Here is a 24,153-nt window from a genome sequence, read left to right on the forward strand (position 1 = left end):
TGTTTCCCTTAAACTTTTGCCCCCTAACTCTCAAATCATGTCCTCTCGTTTGAATCTCCCCTACTCTCAATGGAAACAGCCTATTCACGTCAACTCTATCTATCCCTCTCAACATTTTAAATACCTCGATCAAATCCCCCCTCAACCTTCTACGCTCCAATGAATAGAGACCTAACTTGTTCAACCTTTCTCTGTAACTTAAGTGCTGAAACCCAGGTAACATCCTAGTAAATCGTCTCTGCACTCTCTCTAATTTATTGATATCTGTACTTCTGTATTTCTTTAAAATACCATCCTAACAGGCAGTGGTCACACTTAAACCATTTGATTCCCCACATTGTCTCGTCTCACATCTCATTTCCCATGCTTTGCTTTGAAAACTGACAATTCTGAGGAAGGGTCAAGGTAAATTTGTTATATAAGTATCATATACAACCACGAGATTCATTTGCTTGCAGGAACTAGAATTTTTGAGAACTATATATGAACAAAGACTGATAAACAACCAATGTGCTAAAGAAGATAAAATCGTGCAAATAAATAAATACAGAGTACAAGCATTGTAGATTCATTGCAAGTGAGACGGTGGATTGTAGAATCACTTCAGAGTTGAGGTGAGTGAAGTTATCCATGCTGATATCCCTGACGGTTCTAGGATAATTACTATTCCCAGAATTGCGAGAACAGAGCAAGGCTTGGATGGTGGGGTTCCTTGATGATAGAGGTGTTGGCCAGAAAGAACGACAGTCTACAAATCAGTGAATTCAAATGAATCAAGCACGGCGGAAGTCGACAGACTAATTGTCTTTGTTCTTGTTGCGTGCTTGGGGATGGAGGCTGCCATTTTGTGAAGACACTTTATTCTCCATTTTGAGAGCTTGACATGCTGGGCTTGATCAATGTTTCAAAGACACAATGATACTTCAGATAATCTGTTGGACTGGAGATCATTTCCAAATAAGAAGTTATTTGTGAGGTGTTCTTTGGTTGGATATAATATGCAGGTTTGTGAACGTTGGGGTTGGTGCCTGCCTGGAGTGATTCGAGCTTGTTGCTGATTGAGAACAAACAGCCATAAATTATCAACTGTCACTTGATGGGAAGAGGGCAATAAATGGATGCTGGCTTGGAGCAGAGCCAATAACAAGGTGTTAAAGGACAGACACATGACCTTTGGCCAATGACACAGGAATGTGATACTAGAATTGATAAGGAATGGATATAAAAGTAGATGCTTTGTGTGTGCTGGCAGTGGTAACTTCGAAGAATAACCATCTCAGATACAAGTGTGAAACGCATGGCGAGTGAATCGGGACAACAAGGAACACCTGGCCAACATAGACTCCTTTGCCCAGTTAATACTGTTGCTATTCTTTGACTATTCAGGAGCGTCACGGATACTTAGTGGGTGTGCACACAAGGTATTTAGTGTGTGAATTCATGTACTTGTTAGTTTAAACAGTAAGGGTACTTGTCAGTAAACACCGATCTCTCTGTGCCTCACCAAGAGGTATTTTTTCCCCCACAGAGGCTGCTTTCTTGTGGCAGCATTCCTTATAAAAGTGCTCAATGGTGGGGAGTGCATTGCCTGTGATGGACTACCACTTTCTTAAACTTTTCCATTCCTGGACATTGGTGTTTCTATACCAGGATATGATGCTTTCTCTCCACTCTGCTTCTATAGAATTTTGACAAAGTTTTAGATGATGTGACCAATTTATGCAGTCTTCTACAAAAGCAGAGGCTCTGTTTTGTCTTTTAGTGGTGGCACTTATGTGCTTGTCCCAGGACTGATTCTCTGATATGATAAGGCCAAGAATATCCACCTCTGATCTCCTATTGAGGACTGGCTTATGGACTTCCAGTTTCTTCCTCCTGTAGTCAATAATCAGCTCTTTGGTTTTGCTGACATTGAGTGAGTTATTGTTGTGGCACCATTCCACCAGATTTGTCACCCACATAAAACATTTTCCACCCCACCTCCCTTACTTGATTCCAGGCTCCACTCTTCCTTCCTATCAGATTCCATCTGCAGCTCTGTCACTTCCATCAATCACTTAGTTCCTGTTGTTATTTCTACTCTTTCCTCCTCCATCTACCTATCACCCCTCATCACCCAAGTCCACCCATCACTAGCCAGTTCTTGTTGCATCCTTTCCCCTCAACCGTTTATACTCTTTCAGTCCAGATGAAGGGTATTGACCTGTAGTATCGACTGCTCATTTCCCTCCACTGCAGCTGCCTGACCCACTGAATTATTCTATAGTTTGTTTTATTTTGCTGCAGATTTCACTATCTCCAGTCTCGTGTCTCTTTAAAGCATAAACTATTTTTCTTTTGATAAATGCTGGTTGACTGGTTGAGATCTTCCAGCTTTTATGTATTTGTTCCATTTTTATTAGTTCTCTTTTTCTGTTGTTCAGCTGAGTGGAACTCCAAATATCTTCTCATCCATAACGGCACCACAGGATATACTAAACCTGTTTTACCTTCTACAGGTACACTGTTACCTCAGTGACCTCTCCACAATCTATTCTGTTTGCTCTAACAAACTTCTTGAATGGAAAAGTCTACAAAAAGTAGTGGATACAGCCCAGTTCATCAAGCTCTCATCATAGATGTTTAAAAGGAGCTGCAGCAGGAAAGCAGCATCCACCAGCCAGGCTACGCTCTCTTCTCACTGCAGCCATCAGGGAGGATCTTCAGGTCCCACACAGGTCCCAACAGGGAAGTTACCACCCTCAAACATCAAGCTCTTGAACCAGAGGGGATAACTTCACTCACCCCATCACTGAACTGATTTAACAACCCATCAACTCTACAACTCATGTTCTCAATATCATTATTTTTTTTGTTTTTGCATAGTTTGTCATCTTTTGTACATTGGTTGTTTGTCCATCTTCGTTGAGCAGTTTCTCATTGATTCTATTGTTTTGTTGTGTTTACTGTGAAAGCCCACAAGAAAGTGAACCTTGGGATAATATATGGTGACATATATGTACTTTGATAATAAATTTACTTTGCCATATTAAACAATCTTGCATTTCCTTATGGAAGTGTAGTTCAAAGGCCAATGAACATAAATGCAAGTTGTAACTAAGATATTAATTCCACACCATATTGGATATGCTTTGTAAGAAATTCCAGAGAAATCTTTAAAAAAAAAGTTAACAGCTTAGATCAAATTGAAAACCATTCTGGGGAATTAATAATGGAAAACAAGTAATTGGCAGTTGAATCACAACTGGTATTTAGGATTAATATACAACCTATCCCACAAATAGCTGTAAATCAGGAAATTAATAATCTTCCTTGGGGAAGTCATTGTGTGCAAAGCAGTTGCTGAGTCTCTTGATCTGACACACTTCATCAAGTAGCTTATGAGATAGTTGATCCATTTTTAATGTTCCAGATGCCCTTGATTTTGAGAAGGGTCCTATTAGATTGGAAAATAGTAAACATAATTCCAAATTTAAGAACATAGAAATTCAGAAACTACATACCACTTACTTAGTTTTGATAAAGTCCCATTTCAAAGGTTATTGTGGAAAATTAAAGCAATTGTTGCAAGACTTAACAGTGTGGATAGAAAATTGGCTGGTTAATAAACAATCCACATAAATAAGACTTTTCTGGCTGTAAGTTGAAATCAGAATTGTGCCCTCTGTACTGTATTGATCCGTAGTGACACTTTCGATTTTTACAATTTATGAATTGGATGATGGCACTAAAGGTACAACGATAAGTGGGTAAGTCAGCTGTGAAGAGGACATAAGGAAGCAACAGATATAGAATGGTTCATTGAGTGGATGCTAGACCAGTGCCTAGAAAGGCATGATTGTGTCATGATGAATGGATGGACAGGCTAGACCTACACTCATTGGCCACTTTATTAGGTACAAGCGTGGAACCTGGTGTGGTTTACTGCCGTTGATGCCCATCCAAGGCTTGATGTGCTGTGCATTGAGATGCCCACTGCTGTTGTAATATGTGGTCATTTGAATTACTGTTACCTTGAACCAGTCTGGTCAGTCTCCTCTTATTAAGACGACGTTTTAACCCACAGAATTTCTGCTCACTGGATTTTTTTGCACACCATTTTCTGTAAACTTTAGAGAAAGTAGTGCATAAAAATCCCAAATCGGCAATTTCTGAGATACTCAAACCACCCTGTCACCAACAATCATTTCATGGTTAGTCAATTAGATGACATTTCTTCCCCATTCTGATGTTTTGTATGAAAAACAACCAAGCCTCTTCATGTCTGCATATTTTTAAGCATTGAGTTGTTGCCACATGATTGGCTGATTAGATGCTTGTATTAACAAGCAGGTATACCTAATAAAGTGGCCACTGAGTGTATGTTCACTGTTAAAACAAGGGTTGCCTATTTAAGGCAGAGATGAAGCAGACTATTTTCATGCAGAGTATCAAAAGTCTATAATTTTCTACCACAAAAGGTGATGAATGCCAAGTCTTTGAGTATTTTTAAGAGGTAGAGAGATTGTGATGTTTATAACAATGGACGTGAAGGCAAAGTTGAGGTGAAGCAGGCTTGAGGGGCTTACTGGACTAAACCCGCTTCTAATTTACATGACCGACGATGAGAAACTTTGCTCCCTCCCCAACAGCACTATGGGATATCTTCATGGAAGAACTGCAGTGGTTCAAGGCAAATGCTCACCACCATAACCTTATGGCTAAATAGGCAATGGTAATGAATGTCTTGTCAGTAGATTGTCCCCCAGAAACAAAAGTGTCAAAGGGGCATATCTTGTCCATATATTCTAAAATAGGCAAGAAATTTTGACAGTATTAGAACTTTTAAAAATTGTTTGCAGGCAAAGGGACACCTGGTAAGAGGGAGGCTTTTAAAAATGAGATAACGTGACTTCAAGATCAGCATGTTCCAATTAGAGTGAGGGACAAGCCTGGTAGAAATAAGGAACTCTCAATGAGAAGGGTTAGAGGCTCTGATCATGAAAACAGGCATGGTGAATCACTGGAGGAATATGGGAATGCAATGGATTACTTAAGGGAGAAAACACGAGCAAGGGGGGGGGGACATAAGTTTGCTTTGGTAGAGGAAGTCAAAATGATTTTAAGTACTGTATATTAAGGGAAAAAGATTAACTAGAGAAGGAATAGGACCCCTCAAAGGTTGTTTTATTCTCATGCACCACTTCATCCTGAGGTTGACTCAGCCTTGTTAGGTCAACATGACTGGAAGGAAAATATGAGGGAAGTCAAAACTCAACCTTATCTAGACTTATTTTGGCTTTTATCCCCAAGGAAGTTTTTAGTCTTTGGTATCTCACCCTACAAAGCTACCCACTTTTAAATATGTAAACTTAGCAGAGACTGTAACCACAATATTGGACCACACGCTCTCCAATTGAGGTGCAGTGTTTAAGGGCTCTTGTGAATGACAGCAATTGGGTTTGAGGTCTGGATATCACAGAAATGAGGCAAGACCACAGGCAATTTTAACCTGAAAATTTTTAATCAAAAGGTTTAAAAAGGAAAGGTATATTCTAATCAGACTATTTATTGCTAGTCTATTAGCATTGAACAGTGTGATTGAAACCACAATCATCTCTAAAAGTATGACTCTTACTCTAAGGAAATCATCAGAGGGCCTTAACTTAAAGCAAAATTCAATACAATTACGGCATTTAAGTTTTCTGATTTTATACTAGTTTTGCACAGATCTGCAAATTTTAGAAGTTTTATTCAAAACCGGTGGTATCTCCTGCAATCTTGAATTGTTAAGACAGGCAGCAGCATATACTATAAATGACTATAAATGCCATTTTAAAAATCAACCAATAATATTGTTACGGTTGTAACTAACTTCCTTATCCAGTAAATTTGAAGCTGTTGGATATTCAGTGAAGCAAATTGCAAAGAATTAGAGTCAACAAAAAGGCAAGGACTGAGAAAAGTGGATGACATTTAATCTTTCAGAGGCATATTTAAATTAACTTTGTGAAGTCAAAAATCTCAAGTAGCTCTCAAGCAATCAATTTAAACACATTAAAAGGATTCATTGATTTTTCTTACCTGTCTTGCTAACAAACATAATGAAAACCATTCTGCACCCCACCCAGACTGTCACAGAGCCAGTCATACAGCCCAGTAACAGGCTTTTTCACTCAGTATCACGCTGACTATTGAGAATCCATTTAATATAAATCTATTTAACAGCATTTACTCCATAGTCTGTGTTCTGGTGACTTAAGTACTTGGCTAGATGCTTCATGTTGAGTGTACCTGCCTCTACTAAGGCAGTGTGTTCTAGATTCTAAGCACTCTCTGGGTTACGAATTCTCAGAATTTTAAGATTATTCTTAGGACAAGACAAATTTTCCTTTCCTACTCTAAACTTATGCCCTCAAATTTTAGTTATCTCTGTTTCAGGAAGTTTCCTACGATCTACAAACCTCAATTTGTTATGTCTTTCAGGTTCCCTTAGCTTCCTCCACTGCTAGGAAAATAAACCAGTCTATCCATTCTCTCCTCAAAACTAAAACAAGTACCATAGCAACATCCTGACAGATCTCCTCTGCAACTTCTCCAATGCAATTACATGCTTCCTATGGTGTGGCGACCAGAACTGCACACCATTTACTTTAACTGTGGCCCAACCACCATTTTATAATGTTGTAGCATTACCTCCTCCTCCTATGCATTTTGACTCATGATGGCAAACATCCCATGGGCCTTTTACAGCTGATCCAGTTAGTACTAGTACTTTTTAAGTACACATCTGGTTGTGCCAAGTATCATGCTGCAGTAAAACGGAGACTCCAAGACAAAGTATTTTTATAAAGTTGTTTATTTAATAAATAAGTCAAGTGTATGCCAAGAGTGTAAATATTAAAATAAAAAGGCACTTTAAATCAAGAAAGTGATCCAAGTGAAATCAGTCCATACCTGGAACGAATTAATGCATACAGCTATATCTAGCATGTCTCCAAGTTATTATTTGCTTGCAGCTTATTAGTATGTATAACTATTGAACATAAAGGAACATTCCGAGTTTGAGCAGTTCCAAGAGAACCTGCTTAGAAATGAAAGCATTTGCTCTTTGCATTGATACAAGTATCAAGGCCTATTGGTTACTACAAAATACTTTTAAAAATCTGCAATATTACAAACCAATGAATACTTGCATCCAAATTTAAAAAAAACACTAAGTTTGATCTGTCATGATCTGGCAAAGCAATTTACAATTAAATAAAAAGATTCCACATTTGGCAGAGTAGTGTATGCATGTCAAAAATTTCAGTTATATGTTTAACACAGTTGTATAATGCTTTAAAAATAAAAGAAACATACTTTTGCTCAGTTGTCACGATCTAAAGGGGGTAACAAAATACACAGAATGCCAACTAAGAATTTCACAAGGCACAGTATGACTGTAAGATAAACGAGGATTAAAGAAAAGATGAGATTTATTTTGGGCCTACAAAATTCTCTCAGGCACTCATGTAAATAACAGACACATACAGTATATTCCAAATTATTTCTTATGGCACATAAAGTGAGTAGAGATTCTTTTCTTTTCAAGTTGTTTTACCTGATTTGAATACTGTTTAGAGAATTTACATGATAGCAAAGTCTAAATCCTGGAAGAATCTTAAAAATTAAAACAAAGCTAGACCAAGGGATAATATTCCATTCCAACGCTGGTGTTCTGCACCTCTTCAAATTAAAATGCATTTAAAAAGCAACTAATTTTTGTTTACACTTACTGTACACAATGCAAAATCTGCATAGAAAAACTTACATTATTGGTTAGCAATCACTGCCGTGATCTAAAGCTAATTTGTGACTACAAAAGAAACCCAAACCCATTATCTATATTAAAATAAAAAAACCTCACAAAAATGAACAAACTCCATCATTTTCCCTCGTACTTTGGGTTGACAATAGTTGTCACTGCACTCTTGTAGATTGGATTTTCACCCTGGAGAGGAAAAAGATAAAATTAACTTTAAATTTCAAAGTAGTATATCAATTATATCATTGGTGATATTAAACCTGATTTTGATTCTGATATTTAGCAATTTAATTGACAAATAGTATTTCCCTGGGTTCACAAAATTTCTACTTATTGGAAGGAAAATGCATTGGGCAGATACTAATTTGCCTCTCACTGGTCCCTACTTTTAAGACCTAGCTACTTTTATATTGTCACTTATTATGGATTATACCAAAACCTAATCAGTAATTAACTCTTTTCATTTATAAGGCACCTATGGCTTCTTTAGGAGGGAAAATTTACTTTGGAATAATAAAAATGCTGTTAAGCAATCTCCTGACCTCAAATATTTATAAGTTTTAGAGGAAGGGAACAACAGAATACCAGTCTTCAGAGTAGGACAATTCCTTAACCTTCCACCTGACTGCAGAAGTTTTCAGTTCACTAATCAATTTTATGGCAAAGCAGTAAAAGGTCATTTAGCTGAGCAAGCTATTTCAGACTGTGATCAACGAGTTAATCCCACTAACATGTCATTCTTTATTACTGTTGTTAACATTTAAATTGCAACTTAGAGACCCTGAAATACATCTTCCAATAATAGTTTGCATGAAGATGATATAAAAAGTTAGTATTTCAATGCATGTTCTTGCTCTACATCTTACTGGTCTTCTTCTTTCACTATTTATATATACAACCTCGGCATTGCTCACTTTGTACTACTATATAAGTACCACGCGCTAACCGATCGTGCCACTGGAGCTCTCACTATTTATATATACATGTCTATCATGAATGAAACTGTATATTGTGAACTACAAGGAAAGAGCAGGGGAACCGATCACTTGGATAACTAGAGGCAAAATGGTTTGAAAGACTCCCTTAAGATATGCAACTTTGTATCACGTCAACATTTTCCAAAGTAAAATACACCAACTCTCATCACAATACAGTCCATTTATCTTGAGTTCTAGGTGATCTGACATAGATTCTTCCAAGAACACCATGTCCAAAAGATCTACTGTGATGGTATTACCATGTTCTAAAACCACGTAAGCTTGGCATCTATTAGTTTAGTTTTAGCATCTTTGTTTCCCCCAATAATAACAAGATTGAAATAATTTGCTTTACAGGTCTGTTTAGTTTAAAAAAAAACCTTTACAATTACATTAAACATTCTAGTCCCCAGAAAACACTTTGCATTCAAGATCACATATCTTGCTATCCTAGTTATATCGATTGAGTGCTGTTATTTATTATGTATGCCCTATATACTCATTTGAAGACTGATTGTTTGCTGGCAAGTAGTTTTTGGAATGCTAAAATAATGATACACCACATACTAATAGCTACAGTCATCTCCAACTTTACAGGTGATGTTGCGTGACTCACAATTTAACCAAGAATATTCTGTTCATAGCTGCTTAATTTTGAGAACTCAATTCTTTTGACAGTCACAAGTATACAAGATCTTAGTGGTTTGAAAACTACATTGTAACCGGCTTAATATAATTTTTGGCAACTTAACAGTAAGAAGGAATACTTTACATTTCAAACAATCATGTTAAAGCATACTTCAAAAGGTGAAAATTAAACTCCGATGCAATTCAACTTCTGAAGTATCATTCAAAACCTAAATATATTACTGTAATAAAATCTGAAATCAAATTAACATACAACTTAAATTCACAGCACATCAGTGACAGGTTAGTTTCAAAGCAAGTTCCTAAATTCTGAAGCACACTTGAGCCAGGAATTAAATGCAAGCTCACAATATTCAAGTGCATAAAGCAGCATGAAACAAAACAGCAATTACTATAATCATACCATCTACTATTAGATTGCATTGAAAAGCACCATTTAAGTAGAAAACAACTTCAACAAACAGTGCCAAGAGACTGTATCAGCAACAAAAGTATAGCTTTATGCTAAATTCTAAAGCAAGTGACTTTGGTTGTTGTAGGAGAGCCATCAAACTTGGGGTGAAAAGAGAGGCATGCAAGAACAGTGTCAGAAGTACAGTATGCCATCAAGAATGGATAGATCACAAGTGTAACGATTGGGGAAGACTGAGGATCTGAAGAGTGTACAAGATTTGGAGATTGGAAATCATGGGAAGTCAGTCAAGACTAAATGTTGTAATTCATTCTCCCCCCACCCCACCAAAAAAAATAAATATCCAAAAGCCAAGAGGGACACTATATATATCGGAGAATGAATATAAATATATCATAAATTGAATGACCAAGTGCAGGATGACAGGATGAGATACTAAGGAAGATTGAGAACCAGCAACTCAGAAAGAAAAAAAGTACAAAATAAAGATTCCAAAAGCAGAGGGACTGAAGAAAGGACAGAAGGGGAAGCTCAAATTCTGTGAGAGGGTGGATATGGTAGTTCAAACTGTCTGGATCAGCCCACAATGGTACAGAACCACAGGTGGAACTGCTTAAAAGTGTTGCAAATTATTCTCTTATCTAATTTTAGAAATAACAAAAGGAGTTCTTTCCAAAGTACATTAAAATGTTTTAATAATATTTAATTTTACATTTATTCATTAACATGGCTTTCTTTTTTCACTAAATGGTAAATCACACCTTGCCAAATCGCATCTCTTGAATCTGAAACACTATCACTTTTTATTTTATTCTGGTTCCTCCAGGAATAAGGATGAAGAAGCAAGGTTAGCATTTATCCCTCATTTGCCCTTGCTACATAATGGACTAATTCAGACATACTTATGTTATATGGTTACACAGATCTGTTCACTTTACCCTAAAGTAGGAGTTCCCAACCTTCCCATGGACCCTTATCATTAACTGAGAGGTCTGTGGACCCCAGGTTGGGAACCGCTGGCCTAAAGGATATGAGAACTAGATGACTGCCCCCCACCCTTAGGAGCTGGTAGTTGCATCTGCTTTACTGTTACTAACATTTCATTTCAGATTCCGATTTAACTGAAATTAAGATGACGTGATAGGATTTTAATTAATTTCTGAACATTTGTCTGAGCCTTTGTACTACTAGCCAAATAAGAATACTGCAATGCTTCTGTAACATATCAAATCTTTAATCATCTTTATTGTAGAATTACCAATACCATCATTAGAGAGACTGCAGGAATGTGCAACATTCAAGTTACTGATTAAATAAATGGGGTCTTTCTCATACCCTACAAATTAAGAACATGTGGGAGTAGCACAGGCAAACTGCCATTATTACATTCATTTTGCTGTTAGGAGAGCAAATTGTTGAGGATACAGCTATTAAATTTATCAGCAAAAATGTTAAGATCGTGATTGTTTGAGGAGGAACTCACACCACCCAGCTTAATCTCTTTACCAAAGTGTCATAATTTTAATGCCACTCTCTCCAAATATAGACATTGAGTCACAGGCTATTGAACCATATACTATACTGGTCTTTGTTCTAAAGAAGGTTCAAACACAACACCTAAAACAAACATTTTCAGTCTTTTGACTGCATGAATCTTGTATTATTAGAGATTATCACCCACTGTGCCAAAAAAGATATGTTTACATAAATGGAACATTGCCAAAAGAGTAAAACTGTCTAACGGCAAAGCACGTTTAAGTCATACAAGTTATTTAGTTAGCAAAGTGCACAGGCCATGCACACAAGGATTTCCGAAGAACCCAGCATTTCCAAAAAAACTAGTGAGAGCAGGTTTCTAAAGAGAATTATAATTCTATTATGTACATTGTAGGGTGAAGCTTGCCTAAGTCACTTATTTTGCTAATTTATTGCCTGTCTCAAGTAATTTGGATACATGTATGCTCACCATCTCTGGTTAATAATCACCAAAACCATCCATGTACAAAAATTTGGTTTCATTTTCCCTTTTGAATATTTGTAGTTGTTTTAAGGGCAAGTCTTCTGTCACTATAATATGTTAAACAGGCAAATACAGAAAAGCAAAGACAAGAAAACATGCAAGAGAAGATGATACAAACAGGTTTAGAGAGAAGCAACTTTGCGCCCATAATTTGGATTCTTGAATTTGTGTATAGGACTCCTGTAAATAGGATTTTCTTGCTACAGAGAAAACAAATATGGAGAATCAGCAAAAAGAAAAAAAATTAAAGGTAAAAATCTTGATTTAGTTGTGCTCCCCCCCAAATTATTTCAGCAAACCTTTCAGAATAACAGACAAACAGCTTGTCCACTGCATCAGATAGTTGATTCTGTATTAGTTGAAAATGTGCACATTAAAGATGTGAAATCAAAACAATTCAATCACTTGGTGATGGGAGCATTAAACCAAATTAAATCCCGTAAGCTATTATCTACAGTAATGCCAAATAAGCTAATTGCATTACATGGAGATCTGAGATGGGAGTGGTTTTATTGATACCAAGTTTGATTTCCATTTGTCTTCACATCTGGTACCTACACAGCTACAATTCAGACCTATATTTAATATTTGAATTACAGAGATGATTTGTAGATTTTCATTTTTCTGCATCCAACAGCTAAAGAGCTCATTTTTGTTCTGAGCAACTCTATGGTCACTTACTTCTAGCACCCTTCAGCTTTCTTCACAGCAGTGAAATAGACAGGGAGAATAGGAAGGCTACCATGACAGACTTGTTTGAAACATCATGACTAGCTCAGAATTTTTAGATATCAATTTCTATAGGAACATAGAACATTACAACTCAGTGCTGACCTTTTAACCTGTCTAAGATCAATCTAACCACATAGCTCTACTTCTTTCATCCATAGTTAGACATTGTTACTTAAACTTCCTTTAACCTATTCAGAACGAGAAGCTTTACAAGCTGAATTTATTTCCGAGGCAATTATTTTTTCAGTGTTCATTACTTAGAAAGAAATGAATAATAGTGCTCAGGAAATGCTAACTTTTTAATTCCTATTTTGGGATGTAGGCAGTGACAGAAAAGTCAATATTTAAAACAATTTCTGTTATATAAATAATAACTAGTGTTTTGACTTTCCTCTTCAAGAGCTCGTACCAGAATGGAACATGTCTAAGTATCTTAGAAACACAAAAGAGCAATATGCCATTGAAGCTTACTCTGCCAATAAATTTCACAACTGAGCACCCAAAAGCCTGTTTCGGCTTTTCCTCCATATGCATTTGTCTATTTAACATCATAAATCAGCGAGTTGTTTTGTTATACCTGCCCTCTCGCTGTGAAACGGGACACCCCTTTTTTCCTTATAAGCTGCTGCTTATGTGCAGTGGAAGAAGTTGGGGGGGGGGGGGCTTTGGGGTTCTAATACTTAGCTTTTATTAATTCTTTGGGGCACTCCTCTATTTTCGTGGATGCTTGCGAAGAAAAAGAATTTCAGGATATATATTGTACAATTTCTCTCAGATTAAATGTACCTATTGAAACCTATTTGGACATTGATACTCCATTTTACAAGTTCTTGAATGTATTTCATGACCATGCCTCAACTATCTTCTGTGGGTAAAGAAATTTCTCCACTCAGTTGTAAAGGGGCTACTTTCTATCCTTAAACACTGACCTTTCTTCCTGAACTTGCACACAATGGAAACCTTAACAAGTTCAGCACATTAGGAACAGTAACAAGTAACAATATCCACCCATCAAGCTGTGCTCTTGTAAAGGCTGGTGTTGCAAAGGATATTGTGCAACTTTTATTCATATAGCACTCTTAAGATGTACAATTCTTAATCTTCATATGCTTCACATGATTTTGTTATAAAAGGTAGATAGTTTGGATAGTTATTAATTTGACACGACTTGACAGCACTTTGACAGCTTGGAGCAATGAATTTATGTTCCTAAGAATGAGATCTTAAAAATGAACCAGATTAAGATATTAAAAAAGTCCCACTTTCAAGTGGATTTATTCTAAATAGCTGTTTGGTTACTTTTTTAAATCCATGACAAGAACACAAAGTGGACTTACTGTATCCCACTTGGCATTCATTTTCTCTTTCTCAAATTTTGCAAATTCCCTTCGGTCATGAATGATCATCAGTAATTTCCAAATCAGCAGCAAGGCAAGGCCTATCAAGACAATACCAGCAACCACTCCAGCTACAATTGGAATGATGTCGGGTGCTTGCGGACATTCTAGAAAAATAAATGAAAAACAAAATGTAATGGACTTTATGATCTATATAACATTTATGTTGAGGAATATCATTATTTGTCTTTACATTGATGGCATATTGAAATAATTCACATATACAGGGAAATATAAAGCCTGTGAGAAGTTAGATTTTGGTTGCTTTTCCACTAATTGTAGCTTATTTCTCATTCATGCAATAGCCATATTCTTTGGGAATGGAATCTTTTTGAAGATAGCAGAAATTATTGAACATGGAGGCTAGTAGGGCTTAAAACCAAGCGCCACCACTTCCTTTGCTTTACCTGAAAGAGGGGGGAGAGAGCAGAGATGCATGAAATAGAAGATATGTACTTGAGGGCTCTAACTATTATGACAGAAGGAAGAAAAAGTTAAGAAAAATAAAGAGAGAGACCTCAGGAAGCACCCATGTGGAAAATCCTATCATTAGAACACATACTGCAGTAGGGAGAACTGGGAAAATGGAACAGATATTTTGCATGCACCACAATGGCAAGAAATACAGCCATGACAGCTGTAGGAGTCTGTGTTTTGGGAACCCTCCAACCTGACAGTAAACAAATACCCCCTCCCTTTATTCACCACTCTGACCTTTTACTTCTTCTCACCTGCCTATTTCTTCCTCCTTAGTCCCCTCCTCCTTTCCTTTATCCTATGCTCCACTCTCCTCTCTCAGATTCTTCTTTCTCCAGCCCTTGACCTTTTCCACCTATCACCTTCCAGCTAGCCTCTTTTCCTCCCCCCCCCCCCCACACTTTTTGATTCTGACGTCTTCCCCCTTTTCAGTCCTGAAGAAGGGTCTTGGCCTGAAACATCGACTATCTATTCATTTCCATAGATGCAGCTTGTCCTTCTAAGTTCCTTTAGCATTTTGTGTGTGTTACTTTGGATCTCCAGCATCTGCAGACTTTCTTGTGTTCACCAATATCAAAGTTCAAAGTAAATTTATTATCAAAATACATAAATGTCACTATACAACCTTGAGATTCATTTCAATATATCTGGTGAAAGAGACAGAAATTCAGAAAAGACAACGGAAAATTGAGAGCAGGTTGGAAAAAGGCAGCAAAGGATTTTTTTTTTATATATAAAAATCTCTAGGACCAAAAGAAGGCCTGGTTCACATATCCCACAAGGACAAACACATTCCCATGATTAAATTTCTGATCTGCTCTGGAGAGAGAGATATTGTTCAATTACAGAACCAAAATGAAGGGGTCAATTCATGGAAGGGAAGTGGATAGAGCTCTGTTCTAAGAAATAGCTTAGAGGCAAGAGTAGTCTGAAACAGTGGGAGTGCCCGATTAGACCTTCTGTCCATTTTAAGAAAGAGGCACAGGAAGTTGTATGGGATTGAGGGGCCACAAAGCTGAAAGCTGTGAGGGAAGATTATCCTGACAAACTGTAAACACACTTGAAGGATCATTTTGTACTTTTCTGATCTTTCAGGAGAATGTTGCTGCCTTTTCATTAGAAGTTAGAACAGTTGTTATCTTATAAAACAGCTCCCAATGAATAGAACACGAAAATGTCAATATGTCCTTGATTACAAATATTCATCAATTTGATGTACTTTCTGTATCTCGGACATTTGTGGGGGGAAAAGGAAAATGTTAAAGTATTAACTAACAGTTTCATAGCAAATTTTGACTGCTCTAAGTACCAGATTTTGAATACTTTTTCATTGCTTAGCTAATAATATTTTTCATATATTTTGAGTTTTGGAGCACTGAGTCACAGTAGAAAACTCCCAAAGCACACTAGTCTTACCTGGATTTTTGGTAACATGAACTTCTGGAACATTCTGGTCATTAACAGAATAGGAGAAGTAGAACCAGCAGTCATTCTCATCCTTCTCTTTACAGTGAGCAATTGATGGAACTGTTCCTGGTTGTGGCAACTCATCCTGCTTTTCCACCAAAATAATTTCAAACTCACACTGATCACAGGTATCTTTCTTGGGTCCTTTCTGGAAGGCTTTACACTGAACACAATCCCTATTGAATACATAAATATTGTGAGTTTATGCATACCCTTTCTAGTTAGCCACAGTGATTCAATTCCAGATCAAGTACCATGGGTAAATAACTACAATAAAGTTCTGCTGGAGGGTTCATAGACTGTTATCCTTAGTTTACCCGCAATCTGATTTTTTCATAGACATTAACTAGCCACCATTCCAAGACATATTAGTTTTAGTGGGAACACAATATTTGCACAGAATGACAAATTGAATGAAATACAGATGAAAGTAATCTTTTTTTTATTTCATTGTATTTTAAAATGGACATTTATTAGGCATCTCTGAAGATGTATTGAGAATGGTTCTACTGATACAATCTTGGTTCTCAGACTGGAGTACAATATTTGTACTGTTGTATTCTAATATGCAATGATCCATAAGAGTGGCCCAGGATCATTAAATGTCTATTACAAACTTATCTGCCATTGAAGCAGCAGCCAAGAAAATATAAAATAATTTGTGAACATGATTTTTCCTCTTTATTTTCAGAGTCTCAAAAGAAATATTGTCTTAAGGTTAATCATAAGACAAAGAAATCAAGACTGTAAAGCAACTGGAAATATTGTCATAAGATTAAATAAGAAATGATGGATATTCTAATTATTTCTGGATTAGTCTACCTCTTTTAAATATGATATTCAAGTGCAGGAGGATTAAGCACTTGTACTAAAATACAGAACAATTTTACTTAAATGCCAGAACTTTCATTTAATATAACACTTAACATGGTATAATGCCCCGAGGCTTTAACACAGGAACATCAGGAATATTAAAAAAACCTGAGTCTTCCGTTTACCGAAATACCTACTTGTGTTCTGTACAGACTCCCGGGCAAGTTGGACACATTTCACAGGCCGACCCCTGGAATTTTGGATCAGTGCATTTGCAGCGACCACATTCACATGTACCTCTGCCATTACACATTTGTCCATTCTTTGAAATACATGTTGAATTGTCCAGAGAGCAATCACAGGCATTGCCAGTGAAGTTGGGGTAACATTCACATACCCTACACTTACAGATTCCATTTCCTGCAGAGGCAGAAATAAATATTTCTGAATATTTGAGTTTGTGATTTCTGCACTGCATACCACCTTACAACCCACTCATCCATCCCACCAAAAAATCATCAATTTACTTATGAAGCAGAACAATTAGAGCAAAGTCATTAAACCCATCAAAGTCCGTACTGGTTTAATGGAAAAACAATTTGCTTGGTCATACTACTTGCCTGTGTTTATAGGTATCAGCTTCACTAAAAATGAATTTAAGTACAGCTGGAGATAACAATAACAGAAAAAATGTTAAAAGACGCATCATCCAGATAAATAAGCACATAGTGCCCAGTATAAAGGTTCATCATGGCTTCCTTATTCTTGAACTCTTTTAAAGTCCAGAACCTTATGTTTTTTCTGAATACTTTCACAACTGCTCGTCTCTTTTAAATGAATTATTCATATGTAAAACCAAATCTGTTATTCTTTTCCTTTTACAAACTAGAGTGCAAAATTGTGAAATTATAAAATCAATTACTAAAATAAAATCAATCTTCTGGATAACCGGCAACACGGGAAGTAAATATTTTCAATATAGGAAAACAAAAACTTTTAAAAATTATGTGGGATAATACAGCTGCAATAATTTATCTCAACATTCTTCTCAGTTATAAAGTGTAATATCTAGTCCAAGATTGAAGCACCAGATGTCACAAGAGGTCATCAATCCCACAAAGTCACAGCATTCCCATCAGCACCATGTCTTCAATTAGTTCCCTGTAATCTATTCTCGCATCAAAAATGCTTGGTCCTTTTGCTTTCCATGTACACTTGTAAGGGGGGGGGGGGGTGGGTTAGAAGTGCATTTAAATCTTTTTGTAGTTTGGATTTGAAACAAGGATCAAGTCTCCAATCAATTAAAGATACTGAAAGAACACCTTAAAGAGTGACCATTGCATGAAACAGAAGTACGTGGTAAAGTGATACAGGCCACGTGCAGTCCACACAAAATGCTGGTGGAACACAGCAGGCCAGGCAGCATCTAAGGAGAAGCACTGTCAATGTTTCGGGCCGAGACCCTTTGTCAGGACTAACTGAAAGGAAAGATAGTAACAGAATTCCTTACTATCTTTCCTTTCAGTTAGTCCTGACGAAGGGTCTCCACCCGAAAAGTTGACAGTGCTTCTTCTTATAGATGCTGCCTGGCCTGCTGTGTTCCACCAGCATTTTGTGTGTGTTGTTTGAATTTCCAGCCTCTGCAGATTTTCTCACGTGCAGTCCGATGGGATTAGTTTAGATTGGCATCATAGTTGAAGAAGACATGGTGGGTCAAAAATGACATTCATTTCCTTTCTCTTTGGCATTAGGCACAGTTCTAATTCAACACGTGATGAGATTAGGTAGCACAAAAGCATGATGGAATTGACTCCTCTATGAACTGAGATGCTAAAATGGTTCAAGTGGGAGAGCAGATACCTCATTTCCAAACTGAAAACAGAACTTTTTGTAACAATATTGCACATAAAATTATTCTGCAAAACCTCATTATGGCATGTGAAACAGTAATTCATGTAGATCACTTCATGTACTGCATACTTGCCTCCACAAATCAAACCACCAGACCGGTCACAGTTGAAGTTATCACATTCACAATATTTGCCAGAGATGATTTCAGTAGTAATTTCCCTCTTTTTACAGAGGCATTCTCCACAGATGCAATCACCATTGTCACTACAGATTTGAGATGTGTTATCTTTCCTGCATGAAGCATCCATGTCCTCACTGTTTACTTCATCAGTGCTGCACTCACAGTAACGTCCAATGCGCCCTTTATTACACCTGAAAATTAAGCAGCCTACATTTTAAATACTGCCATGATATATTATAAAGCAGTTGTATTATCATGTATTGCTTCTAGCACCTTTAATGAAAAAAATCTGAACTCTTGCTGTTGCATTGTGTTATTCAGTGGCATTCAAAAGTCTACCAAATCTAGTGGTTAATATGGAGTCTGAGAGTGGTACACGGGTGAGACCCTTTGGGCCACTAAGTCAGTACCAACCATTAACATCTATCTTTACAATAATCTGATGCTAAAATATTTTATTTACACATTCTGATCAACCACCCTGCACAAACCCCCATACCTACATTCTACCACTCCTTTATATACTAGGGACAATATAAAGTGGCCACTTAACCTGCCAACCCAAATGATTTTTGGGATTGGAGAGGAAACAGGAGTGTCTAGAAGAAGCTAATGTGGGCACAGGAACAGACAAAGAATAGAGAGATACAGACCCTGGGCAAGCACATGGAATTAATTTAGATCAATGTGTTGGGTGCATATATGGTGGACAGATAAACCAACTCCTGTGCTGTAATTTCTATGACTGTACCTGGGTCACTGGAAGTACAAAACAGCTTTACTTGCTACAACATCGTGAATATTTAAAATGATCTTACCACACTATTGCACAGCTGTGGTGGAAAGAATTCACCATAGCAGACAATACAAGTCAGCTTATCTGAATACTTTTTCAGTCACACTGATACACTGGGGCTGAAATTTATTACACTCACAGTATGAGTCATTTTTCCAGATATGATTAGGGGTCATTAACAAGCCACAAAAAGGGAATTATTAGAAGTGCCTCAAGCTCATTTTTGTGCAAGCCATGAGCAAAGAGTTATATAGAAAATGCTGAAAACAGCCTCTAAGGAAAGAGAAACACAGTTAACATTTCAAGAGGAGGAAACACTTTGCCTTTCTACAGATGCCAGTAAACCTACTGATAAAGATTAGCTTTATTTATCACATGTACATAGAAACATTCAGTGAAATGCAACTTGCGTCAAATCAAATCAGCAAGGATTGTGCTGGGCAGCTGCAAGTGGCGCCAATGTAGCATGCTCACAACTCACTAATCCGTATGTTTTTGGAACGTGTGCGGAAGATGGAGCATCCAGATGAAGTGCACATGGTTATGGGGAGAACACAGACTCCCTACGGACAGTGGCAGGAACTGAACCCCACTCTTGCAAGTGGCATTATAATAGTGTTACACTAACTGTTGTGTGACCATGCCACCCCACTGTAAACTGAGTGTTCAGTAATTTGTATTATTTCAAATATCCAGTATCTGCAATTTTTAAAAATTTTCATGGGATAAGCTGGATTTCTCCAAACTTCAACTATCTCAGGATTGTGTTCAAATTTACTCTACACTAGATGCCAAAGGCAGACGTTTAGGACATTAGTCTTTGGTACACAAGTGAAAACAGATCAGATTTTTTGCATGGATTGAGAATAAATGTCCCCGGGGAAATTACAGTAATACGCAAAGAATCATTAACATACCAAACAGCAATTAGTAACATAGTCTTACAGAGTCTATAAATTACAACATTGCACCAAAATTATTTCTTACAGACAAATTACAGCCTTATTAAATGGATAAATGCAACCTGCATTGTCTGCATTAGGAGTTTCACCTCAAGACAGAGTAATGTTTTGGGTGTGATCCAACGAGCTTGAGCCCCTCCACTTACTTCTCAGAGTGCATCTGTATTTTTGCTACATCATTAAAAGCTGTTCTAGTCTGCAGTGTGACCATTTTTCACCTTGTACAATTAAACAGGAAAAAAACCCTCCCTCCAATATAAGCTGCCATAAATAAGCTTCTGTTAAATTCCTGCTTTGATAAACACTTAAAAAACTGAAACATCTTGAATTTTGACATTGTGTCACATTACAAAATCAAATGTAATAATTAAAATGATTCAGTTGAACTTTTATTCATTAGTTTCTCCATATCAGGCATGTACATAATTATAAACTCCCGAACAAGTTGGTCACCTACCTGCAGGCTCCGCATTCAAAAGTTCCATTACCCTGATGACATTCTGCGCTATTTGGCAATCCCTTTTTATGACATTCACATTCACAAATAAATTCCAGATTAATCTCTACTTTCTCATTAAATCCCAGAGGTTTGATTTGAAAACTTGTTTTTTTACCATTATTTGGACATTTTGTTGCTGTGATACTTATGTTGAAGCTGACCTAAAAGACAAACAAAAAAAAAATGACTTTTCTTCTCTCACAGGGGCCCTTTATTCTTCGGTTTCCTTTAAACTCACGTGGTTCTGTTGGCTGTGCTCCCTTAAACTGAACAAAATCTAACATTCCAAAAAACCAAGTTAAATATATCAAGAAGCCAATAGTTCAAGTGTGAAGTGATGTACTTTGGGAGAACTAATAGGCTAGGACATACACAATGAATGGCAGAGCCTCTGAGTTTTTGAGAACAGATGAATTTTAGCATTCAAGAAAAAGGATCATTAAAGCTGGCAGCACAAGTAGAAAAAGCAGTCAGGGAGGTAGCTTTCTTGGCACAGAGTACTACCCAGGTTTGCCCTGTTCACGAGGAGAAAACAAATTCAGCCAATTACCACCCATTAATCTACTCTTGATCATTAGCAAGGTGATAGAAGGGACAATCAGCAGTCCAGTTTGGGTTTTGCCAATGTCAATCAGCTGATCACTTCATTAGTTTTTGTCCAAACATGGACAAAAGAGCTGAGCTCCAGAGGTGAAGAGAAAGTAACTGCCCATGACATCAAGACAGGACTGTGTACAGTATGTGCGTGGGTGGGTGGGAGAGAGGTACGGGGCTGTTATTTTGTTGCCTGTTGTGTTCTACTGAACATTGTGGGCATGCTACGACATGGCAACACTTCCAGGCTGCCCCCAGCACATCCTTTGGTTGTTAACACAAACAATGTATGTTTCTATGTACATGTGATTGATAAAATTAATCTAAAATCTGTTCCTTCATCAACACTAGGTTAAAATCACGGAACTCTCTCCGTTATAACATAACCACTCCTTAAGGACTGCAGCTGCTCAAAAGGAGCAGTTTTCCACCACTTTTAAGGACAAATAGGAGGGGGCTATAAATGCCTACCTTCCTTGAATTTATAAGGACACAGGAGCAAGGATGTAATAATGAATTGGTTAGGCTATTTATGGAATACTAAGTGCAGCTCTGGTCACGTTACTTGAGGACGGACCAGATGGCACTGGAGAGAGTGTAGAGGAAAATTACCAGGATATTGTCTGGGATTGAGTGTTTCAGTTTTGGAGAGATTTGACGGGTTGGAGCAGAGGCAGCTAACAGCAGACCTGGTAGAGGTATAAGAATTCTGAGGGGCACAGATAGGATGGAGAATACAAAATTAAAATCAAGGATGGGGAGAGTAGAGCTAAAAGTAGCAATCTAGAGTTCCCAGCTTACAGGGATGGTGGAATCAGAGGCACAAATGTAAGAATCTGTGCACTTGAGTTGGCAGAACCTAGAACACTACTCAAATGGGATTAGAATAAAAGAACACTCAACAGTTAAGACAGTCATGGTGGCAAAAACATGTTTCTGCTGATGGAAGTATGCCATCCTTTTACCTGATCACAGAGATAGTAGCAGCAAACAGGAAAAGGACATGATTGGAAAGCAATGCTGATTTTGGTTATGACCTACCAGAATATTTTTTTAGATAATTAGACAAGATGGTAAGGTTGTATCCTCAAATGCTAACTTTTCATAGCTACTGAAAATGGAATGTAGGCAGAGTCTAACTAAATATATTTTTAGGGGAAGATTCAAACGCTATAATCAGACATCTTCTATAAGGTGCTTAGAGGAGAGAGGGGAATAAAAACAATATGCTTCAAACTAACCTCCAACTAGCTGAGCAAAAAATGAGCTACTTTCTGATTCTCAACTTCTGCATAACTGCAAGTGCATAGATTTGGTTAGTGATCAAATCTTTTAGAAGAGATCATCAGTAATAATTAGCAAGACATTACCTCATCATCAATTTGAATGCCCAAACACTTCCTGCCTTTCTCCCCTGTATGAACAGTATTATTCTTGCAGAAGGCTGTATATTGCAATGAAAGCCCTTCTGGCAATTTATCATTCTCCAGGATAATTTCAGAAGACAAAGCCTGCTCGGAACAAAAAACAGAAGTGTTATATTGTTTTAAAGCACAGAAAAGGAAGGTAAACAAATTCTTTTTTTTAAAAATTTTTTTTATTAGTTTTTCAAAACATTTTACAAATTAAAAAACCCCAAATCCCAATGAGGAGCATTAATACAGTGCAAAATTAAGCATACAATAACAATATGCTACAAAGGAAGAGAATTTAACAAAAAAGCACCTAAATTAAAGACAAGTAAGCTTAGTGTCTTCCCCAAGCCCCACAACACAAGAAAAAAAACAACTCCAGACCGACCACAACACAATATAAAGAGTATAAGTCAGGACAGTCAAACTCCCAGACTGTGAATACACTTAGCAACAGAGGATAATAATGCCTACTACCAGAAAAAAAAAGGGAGCTGAAAGCAAGGGACCGAAAAGAAGAAGAAAAAAAGAAAAAAAACCCTAGTCAAGAGGAAGGTTATGAAAGTACTCGATAAAAGGTCCCCAGACCTTATGGAACTTTAGATCTGAATAATGAATTTTTTCGAGGTCCAAGCAGGCCATAATGTCGTTAAGCCATTGCGCATGAGTGGGCGGGGCAACATCTCTCCATCTAAGGAGGATCAAGCGTCTAGTCAGGAGAGAGGCAAAGGATAGTATTCGGCATTTGGTCGGACCCAGGCATAAATCTGTCTCGCCCCAAAAACCGAACAGAGCAATATAATAAAACGGCCATTTGTATCAGATATTTTATTATGGAGTTCAAAAGGAATATTTGAGTTAATAAGAATGGAGACTCCCCTAGCTTTAGCGGCAAAGGATGAATGAAAATGCTGACTCGCCCACTTTGACAGAAGCCGGGAGTTATCAAAACAACGAATATGAGTTTCTTGAAGGAAAGCAATGTCAGCTTTGAGTTGTTTGATATGTGAGAATACCTTCCTCCTTTTAACAGGGTGATTCAATCCCTTTACATTCCAGCTCACGAATTTAAGTGCACTAGCCATTATCAATTACTAATGCATAAAAGGCAGCAGGCATATAAAAAGTC

The 24,153-nt window shown here is 37.2% G+C and overlaps 1 protein-coding gene across 3 annotated transcripts in view; it reads right to left on the minus strand.

Annotated features, from left to right (window-relative positions):
• Positions 1-6,820: 6,820 nt before the first annotated feature.
• Positions 6,821-24,153, minus strand: part of LOC140732322 (integrin beta-1-A-like) — a 78,818-nt gene continuing 61,485 nt past the window's right edge. For 2 of the 3 annotated variants that reach the window (XM_073054794.1, XM_073054793.1), the window contains exons 10-17: positions 22,983-23,123; positions 20,977-21,179; positions 18,714-18,952; positions 16,927-17,149; positions 15,866-16,092; positions 13,913-14,079; positions 11,962-12,043; positions 6,821-7,972 (exon numbers count right to left, since the gene is read on the minus strand). In XM_073054794.1, coding sequence (XP_072910895.1) covers positions 11,966-12,043; positions 13,913-14,079; positions 15,866-16,092; positions 16,927-17,149; positions 18,714-18,952; positions 20,977-21,179; positions 22,983-23,123 — 1,278 coding nt within the window. In that variant the 3' untranslated portion in view covers positions 6,821-7,972; positions 11,962-11,965. The remainder of the gene's footprint in view (positions 7,973-11,961; positions 12,044-13,912; positions 14,080-15,865; positions 16,093-16,926; positions 17,150-18,713; positions 18,953-20,976; positions 21,180-22,982; positions 23,124-24,153) is intronic. The other variant, XM_073054795.1, reaches the window with a different exon arrangement.

This window comes from Hemitrygon akajei, chromosome 8, assembly GCF_048418815.1.
Source record: "Hemitrygon akajei chromosome 8, sHemAka1.3, whole genome shotgun sequence".
NCBI classification, from domain to species: domain Eukaryota; kingdom Metazoa; phylum Chordata; class Chondrichthyes; order Myliobatiformes; family Dasyatidae; genus Hemitrygon; species Hemitrygon akajei.